General features: G+C 35.5%; 1 protein-coding gene and 1 long non-coding RNA gene across 6 annotated transcripts in view; one reads left to right on the forward strand and one right to left on the reverse strand.

Moving 5' to 3' along the window:
* The window catches only part of LOC106464760 (innexin inx2-like), a 12090-nt gene extending 8230 nt beyond the window's left edge, over positions 1–3860 (forward strand). For 4 of the 5 annotated variants that reach the window (XM_013924916.2, XM_022392561.1, XM_022392560.1 and 1 more), the window contains exon 2: positions 2323–3860. In XM_013924916.2, coding sequence (XP_013780370.1) covers positions 2442–3584 — 1143 coding nt within the window. In that variant the 5' untranslated portion in view covers positions 2323–2441 and the 3' untranslated portion in view covers positions 3585–3860. Of the gene's footprint in view, positions 1–1769; positions 1856–2322 lie in introns of those variants that run through there. The other variant, XM_022392559.1, reaches the window with a different exon arrangement.
* LOC111087106 lies at positions 915–1628 on the reverse strand. The gene is made up of 2 exons (XR_002611820.1): positions 1357–1628; positions 915–1160 (listed from the first exon to the last, which is right to left on the reverse strand). It is a non-coding gene; the product is annotated as an uncharacterized LOC111087106 (long non-coding RNA).
* Positions 3861–8874: the final 5014 nt, after the last annotated feature.

The following is an 8874-nucleotide window of genomic DNA, read 5'->3' on the forward strand; positions in this document are numbered from 1 at the left end:
ACAAATAGTACTTGATCATAAAAAGTAGGACAGAGCTACAAATACTACTTGATCATAAAAAGTAGGACAGAGCTACAAATAGTACTTGATCATAAAAAGTAGGACATAGCTACAAATACTACTTGATATAAAAAGTAGGACAGAGCTACAAATACTACTTGATCATAAAAAGCAGGGCAGAGCTACAAATACTATTTGATCAGAAAAAGTAGGGCAGAGCTACAAATACTACTTGATCAGAAAAATAGGGCAGAGCTACAAATACTATTTGATCAGAAAAAGTAGGGCAGAGCTACAAATACTACTTGATCAAAAAAAATAGGGCAGAGCTACAAATACTACTTGTTTCGCTCAAATTTATACTAAAGAAGATGTATAACGGTATTTAATTACATAAATCTTTTGAAACAGTAAATAACTGGCATCTGAATTGTGGAATCAAGATCATTTTATGTTATTACGTCAAAAAGTCAGCTAAGTGTAGAAAATCTGAGCAAGATTTTAGCCGAATTTTTTGATTCACAAGTGAGTGAAATTATGTTTTTTATGTTTAACACAACCTATACATACAGTAATGAGTAATAAAACTTTATCCAAAATATAAACAACTGCAAGAACAACGTACCAATCCGCAACGGAACTATGGAAAGTTATTGATAAATTTGACAATTTTTTAAAATAAATTCTAATGTAATACTTAGCATATGAAAAATCACTTGTCAATTTGCATTTCTTGGGTGTAAAGGAGGTGAGCAAAATACAACAAATACATAAAATATATGGTACGATTAAAACTACAAGCGGTATAAACGGATCTTTGAGGAATTTCAAAAAGGTGTCCTGCATAAGGCTAGTATTGTCAGGCTCATATTCAACTGTACATTAATAATACAGGGTGTCCATAAAGTCTGAAATTAATGTAAACAAGTTTTATTTAAAGACATAGTTACAATATCTGTTCGAAATGGACACCGCCAAGTTCAAAACATGTGTGTAAACGATACAGCATGATTGAGATATTGGATTTCATTCCGGTTGTTTGTTATTGAACTCAGCAGCTTTTTCTCTCTGTGTCCATCCTTGACGTCCACACAACAGGATAATTTCAACGCGCTCTTGTAGGCTTAACGACATGACTATTACGTATGGTCAACACAAACCTGCAACAAAAAAGAATGAAACGTAAAATTAATAAATAAACGTTTAAAATAAATTAAGTTTGCATTGTTTCCAGACTTTATGAACACCTGTAATAATAATAGACACGCTTTCTTAGGCAATGTGTAACAATATATTCAAAAGCAAATAGGTAGAGTAAGTTAAAAACAATTGAAAACCAAAGTTGCAGAAAGTTACCTAATAACCCGAAAGAACCCAGCAACAGAAATTGTTACAACAAAATAGTGAAGAAAGTAATTTTAGGTAGTGTGTGGGTATATTTCCTTGTCGTTATGTTTCTGTTTTAGCGTAGAAAGAATTATTGGTTTATGATTATATATTTGTTATTACACCTTGCAATACTGCAGTATTAACGATGACTGTTTTATAGTAAAGTTATGCTGGATCTTGTATTCATACGGATTACTGTTGGTTGATAGAACGAAATGTTTGAGGTCTGATATGGCGGCATTGAATAAACAGGAAATTTTGTGACGTCACGAGCAAGACCTCTATAGGGCTGCTGCCAAGTCTACCATAGCAACAAGGTAGGAACAAATCGTATAACACAATAAATCAGTGGTTTCTAAACTGTGTCGCGGCAGGTTGTTAGGGGTATCGCGAGAGTTTCACCAAACGAAGACTAAAAAATAAAAGAAGTATTGCATGTGGCAACATAGATACCCCTCAATTCAAGGTAAGTGGGTTAGGATGCTGTCAGTGAAAAAGTTTTGAAACTACTGCAATAAACTCTGAATTAGGTAAATTTTATTTTGACAATTGAAAGACTGGTAGATGGCAGCAGCTTCGTCTTTATAGAAGGTCTTGCTTTCACAAAGTTCTTCCGGATATTTAAATAGGGTAGAGGTCAAACACAAACCAAGACTGCAAATTGGTGTACACATCGAGTTTCACAATATTAAATCCACGTGTTTCGGGACCACAGTCATCCGAATAGCGGAAAGTGACCTTTGAAAGACCCAGTACACACACACACACACACACACCTATATATTACACATATTTAAGTATTTATTCTTAAAATCTCCCTGTTGTTTGTAACTTTCTATTTATTGGTTATAATGTTATGCAATTTTATTATTGGTTTCATATTATTTTATGAAGAGCATAAGTTTATGTAATTTATGTTTATTTTTTTTACAGGGCTCTATTTCAACTAATGAGGGGTTGAGATCGTGCTCTGTTGCAGACATTTTTACATGTTCCAATTCCAGAATTTGGGTGAATTCTGCAGTTTAAAAGACAAGTGACAAGCTGGTACCATGGAAATCATCACGAATAAACTGTTCAATATTGATTTAAGCTTTTTGAAACTTAAGATAAATACGGTTTACACAGACAACCAGATTTTTCGCCTTCACTACAGAGGAATGACAGTTCTTCTTCTAGCCTTTAGTATCAGTGTCACTGCTTACCAGTTCTTCGGCGAACCAATCTACTGCATTCAGAGGGACGACATTCCCGAGAAACTGTTGAATACGTACTGCTGGATAGAAGGTACTTTTACCCTCCCTAAAGCGTTTAACAAAAAAGTGGGGATCGAGGTTGTGTACCCCGGTGTTGAGACGTCAGAACCCGAGGACCAAGTTGTTGTACATGCTTATTATCAGTGGGTTTGTTTTGTTCTCTTATTTCAAGCTGTGCTATTTTACATACCAAGATATATATGGAGATCCTGGGAGGGTGGAAAAATCAAGAAACTTTGTCTGGAACTCACGAAACCTGTTCTGAAGAGAGAAGAAAAAGAGACGCAAAGAGATATGCTGGTAAATTACTTTCTAGACACAAATAATAACAACGGATCCTACGCTCTTCGGTACTTCTTCTGCGAAATCATGAATTTCATCAATATTCTTGGACAGATTTACTTCACTGACTATTTTCTGGGTCAAGAATTCACGAAATTTGGCCCTCAAGTGGTAAAGTTCACTATGACGGAGCAAGAGGAAAGATTAGATCCCATGGTAAAAGTATTTCCTCGTATGACGAAGTGCTCTTTTCAAAAGTTCGGATCTTCCGGAGATGTTCAAAGACACGACGCTCTCTGTCTTCTTCCTCTAAACATCGTTAACGAAAAAATCTTCGTTGTCCTTTGGTTTTGTTTTGTTATTCTCGCCGCACTGACAGGCCTAAATGTTTTATACCGGTTAATCTTCATGGTTTCTTCTGCCGCCAGATATACTATGCTTCGTTCGTTGTGCCGTTTCTCCTATAAGGATGAGATAGAGAAAGTTCTGGAAAAACTCTCACACGGAGATTACTTCATTCTACATCTTCTCGCTTTCAACATTCACTCCGCCCATATGAAGGAGGTGATATCTAAGCTAGCAGAAGGGCTTCATGGCCGAAAACCGAGCAGCGCTGAAGAAAGTATGAGAGAGAACAGTGCACTCTCTGTACCGTAGATGTTTTAAAACCAAGAAACTGTTATCGGTGTAATGTAATCTGTGCTTCATCGTAAAAATGTTATGACGGTTATATACTATTTCCATTGAAATACTTTTAACTATATAGTAAATAGTGATGATATTTCAAAGCCTTTATTTTATAAGGTAGATTTATTATCTCAGTATCTAACCTAGATTAGTTACACTATTATGATAGAAAAAGTTTGCCAATGAAAATGTATTAAAGAAAGCTTTGGTTTCAGTTTTGTTAATAAACGGAAGATCCTGGATAGACGTATGTAAGTCTAAATATGTTACTTCCAGGAGTAAAATGCTCATAAAAAAAAAGGTAGAGGTACTTAGCTGGTGAAGTGGGCCTGTTTTTGGTAAAGATATCTACATGTAAACATAAAAAGACGAAAAGCAGCTCAAATAAGTCTCGGTACTAGTACCGTAAAAATAAGTTCTGGCTCAGTACCGGTGAATAGCGACATAATTTCACCCCTGGTTGCGTCAGTTTTACGTTTATAATAGATTAGAAACAAACAGTTGCAGTCTGCTGCTCATCTCTTATAAAGATACATCAGCAGCCAATTAACACAAGAATGATACGAAACTAAAACGCCCCCCAGTGGCACAGCGGAATGTCTGCGGACTCGCACTGCTAGAAACTGGGTTTTGATACCCTTGGTGGGCAGAGCACAGATAGCCCCTTGTGTAGCTTTGTGCTTAATCCCAAACAATCAATCGATCGAAACTAAAATACTTACCTAGCTGTCAGGCTTTACAATGCTGGGATTCTTTACAGTAGGTATCTGTGAATTTTTGGGGATAAATTTCAAAAATAAATGGACAGCACACAATTCACTTGTTTTAAAACAATTCAAAAATATGTACAAAAATTCGTTACACTGTTGGTTATCACAGTTGTATCCAGAGGTTTAAATAATTGCCTCCTTTTCATCAAAGTCCACACAGGTGGGTTCAATTACTTCAAAACACCCTTTGACAAGACAAATTATTCTCCTTTGTCTCTGTTATTACAATACAAGCTGTGAAACTCACTTTAGAAATTGGCCATCATGGCTGAACTCACACGCAGTCTAACTTCACTTTTACTTTCACTAACTTACTTTTGCTGACTTGGTTGCCTATATGTATATATATATATACATTTCTCGATTGAGGCCTAGAACTTTCAACAAATTACGAGACGTTATGATGTAACAATACTCAATTAAAGCAACGAGAAAAATTCAGAAAGTTCGAGTAACATGACGTCAATTCACAACAATTGAACTACACAACAAATGATTCGTAAACAGTTACGTAAGTATACCTGCGAAACATTATCGCTTCTAAAAGTACTAAATTTAACACTTGCACCTTATAACTATCTAAATCATAACTCATAATAAAGTTAAATGAAAAAGTGTGTATCTAACACTAGCTCGCTGTTACCTCAGTTGATGTGCAAATAGCGTTAAGACAAAGCTTCAATATACTTGTTGCAGAACGCGACATTTCGACCAATAAGGATTACAATGGACAACAAAAAATTTGCTATTGGACAAAAGTGATTCGGGGTAATTTGATGGTGCTGATTTCAAAAATGTAGTCCAAATTTTTCCATCATCTCTAGATTTTGAGTTATTGTAATACCCAAATATGTTATCTGTGCTATTTGAAATACCATACAATCAACTCAATACAATAGATTTATGCTGTGAAATTGAGTTTACTTAGACAGATTAATGGGTAAAAGGTATATATATATATATATATATATATTTGATAATTTCAAACATTGACTGTATTGTGTTGGTGTAAATTTCCAAATATATTTTTCTATATGCTATTTGTTCTAGATATAATTGTAGCAAATTGCACCCCTTTTGCTTCATTCCCATGCTCATCTGTTTCGCCTGGGAATCACGAAACCCTCGCGTGCTCAATTTACTTGAACATTCGAGAAGTCCCTCGACTGAGCATAAAAGGGTGGAGTCTCTCACTCAGTTTCCTCTCACTCACTCAGTTGGTCACTTTGCCTCACTCTGCACACAATCAAAACAAAGTCTGATCTTCTTCCTTGCATCATACCCGTCATATAATCAAATTCTACAAAACTGCCACAAAATGAGAACCCTAGTGGCACAGCGGTATGTCTGCGGTCATTCAACTCAAGAAACCGGGTTTCGATACTCGTGGTGGGCAGAACACAGATAGCCCATTGTGTAGCTTTGTGCTTAATTACCAACAAACATACAGAAAATGAAACGTGAGTTAGTTATTCTTTTAATTTCTGTCAGTTTAACTTTAATAAAGTAACATTATAATATGATTAACCAATTACGGTCTACACATTCAATGCATGTCTGATAAAAAAAAATTGAGCACACAAATCTTAGCAATTGGTATTGCATACTTTTCCTGTAAAGCTTTTTTTTTACGTCGTGTATTACACTGTAAGTGTTAAGTAGAGGCCTCTTGCAAGATTGATTATTTGTTTTTTCTCCATCAGAGAGGGATGATTGCTGCCCAGTGGATAGCGTGCCGGACTAGAGAGTTGAGGTTCAGTAGTTCAGTAAAATCACGCTCTGTCCTTTACCACCGTGGGCACCTTACGAGGTACCGGCTAAGAGTTGGCGACATGTGATGTTAATCAGCTAAACCCATTTAGTCTGTCAGTTCAAAATTAGGACCGACTAGCCAGATAGCCCTCGTGTAGCCTTGCATTTTTTTTTAATTTCGTAAGACTAGAGAGAAGGAAGCTAGTCATCACCGCCCACCGCCAACTCTTGAGCTGCTCTTTTACCAACGAATAGTGGGATTGACCGTCACATTATAACACCCCGCGGCTGAAAGGGCGAGCATGTTTGGTGTGACAGGTATTCGAACCCGTGACACTCACATTGCGAATCGAGCGCCCTAACCACCTGGGTAGCTTTGCGTCAATCCAACAAAACAGACCCTTCAATACGACGTATTATGATAAGTTTGGATTGTAAAATAAAATGTTTTCGAACTTTTCGAGATTAGGGTAAGGAGAAACAAGTAAAGAGTAGTGTAACGTGATTCGAGGTTTCACACAGTTATTAAAAAAAATGCTATATGAAGTAACATTTATAAACTGACATTCAGTGTTAGTGGATGGAGAAAATAAACCATACCGTAGTGTGACCAAGGGCGGATTGGGAACCTAAAATGGCCCGGGCAAATACCCAAAAATCAGGATGATATGTGCATGTACAGTAGCACTGGCCCAGGCGCCACCGGCCCACCGGGATTTGGCCCGGCGGCCCAATCCGCCCCTGTGTGTGACTGAGAAAATAATATCAGTGATCACAGCACCTGCCTTCAAAACCAATGCATTCAAGGCAGAAATTCTCGTTTCCTTTTTAGTCGTTAAATCATTTATTTAAATATAAAAATATAGTGATTACACAATTAGTGGTTTAGTTACTGTCGGCCACCCCTGTATTTGACATTACACTATACCAAAAATGAACTAAAGGCGCAGACGCAATCGGAGTAACAAGTATAGTGAATTATTCAATGACAATCAAATCATACAATGTATATGAAAACATACAGGCGAGTCCCATTTTCCTATTACTGTCAACCCACGTTCATTTATTTGTAATCGTCAGCTTGCCTGGAGATGCATTTAAAACAAGTGACTATGGCTGCTGAGACCTTACTCGAAAAAACAAATAATAAAAACGTAGAAAAAATACACCTCGTTTTTGTGTTTTAATATGCATGTATAATCCACGCTATGAGCCTACATTAATATCTCAAAACGTGCAATACAACATTTTTCACGTACTTGATTTGTTAAAGCCACATGTTTTCAACACGTGATCTTAATACAAAAAAAAGTATTAGCCCATCAAGTTTAATTCTACGTTTTTTGTTGTTGTTTTTATGCAGAATGTTACATATCATATTTTAGAAATTAGAAGTAGTCCTTTATTTATCCCCAAAAATTTTTAATTTTCAGATCTTTGGTGTCAAATAATAATGAAACGAAAATGCTGAAAATAAACGTATTAATATTACAAATGAATATTTTGGAAAAGCTATGACTCTCTCTATAAATGTTAAGAATTATATAAAAAAAACAACATTATTTTTTAAAATTTAAGAGTACACCAATAAAATAGTTTATGACGACATACTGTTTAAACACTTGTGATTTTCAATAAATAATAAATACAAGTAATGAAACAAAACACCGTAGTATACACTCACACAATATATATACATATAGATAAAATATTTGTCTGCTAAGTTCCCCTTTCTATTGCAAGGGGAATAACCTAAACGATTAGTTTCAACTATGGTTTGCAGTGCCTGAAAGCCCCCCAGTGGCACAGCGGTATGTCTGCGGACTTACAACGCTAGAAACCTGGTTTCGATACCCGTGGTGGGCAGAGCACATATAGCCCATTGTGTAGCTTTGTGCTTAAATTCAAACAAACAAACAGTACCTGAAAAATGGGCCTGCCATCTACTGTCGTCAAAACAAACTACATATTTGTTTACAATTTTCAGCGAGTTCTTTATTTATCACTGTTCCCCGGTGGGTCAGCGGTAAGTTTATGGACTTATAATGCTAAAATTCAGGGTTAGATATCGTGCAGTCGATAGAGCGCAGACAGCTCATTGTTTAGTATTTTGCTAAAATGAACAAACAAATACTCACCACTATTAACCTAAAATACTTTAGGTGTTTGAATATTATATGACCATATTGTCACAACAGATTATTAATAATTATTCAAAGGACTATATGGTAAATTATTGTGAATTTTTCTTCTCGCCATTAAAATGCATACCTTCAGTGAAAAGAAAATCCATGAATGACAATGCGAGACCTATCCTTTTGGTCGCTACGCATATTTTCATTCATGGATTTTTTCCTTTACACATTTAAGTAACGATAAGAAAAATTCACAATTAATAAAAGTACAATGGTTTACTCTGTTTAGTAACTAAATGATTATGGGAATTTTCGGCTTAATTTTTCAATGTAATATCAATGATTTACTCTGTTTAGTAACTAAATTATTATGGGAATTTTCGGCTTTAATTTTTCAATGTAACATCAATGAGTTACTCTGTTTAGTAACTAAATGATTATGGGAATTTTCGGCTTAATTTTTCAATGTAACATCAATGATTTACTCTGTTTAGTAACTAAATTATTATGGGAATTTTCGGCTTAATTTTTCAATGTAACATCAATGATTTACTCTGTTTAGTAACTAAATTATTATGGGAATTTTCGGCTTAATTTTTCAAT

The sequence above is a fragment of the Limulus polyphemus genome, unplaced genomic scaffold, assembly GCF_000517525.1.
Source record: "Limulus polyphemus unplaced genomic scaffold, Limulus_polyphemus-2.1.2 Scaffold1736, whole genome shotgun sequence".
NCBI lineage: Eukaryota > Metazoa > Arthropoda > Merostomata > Xiphosura > Limulidae > Limulus > Limulus polyphemus.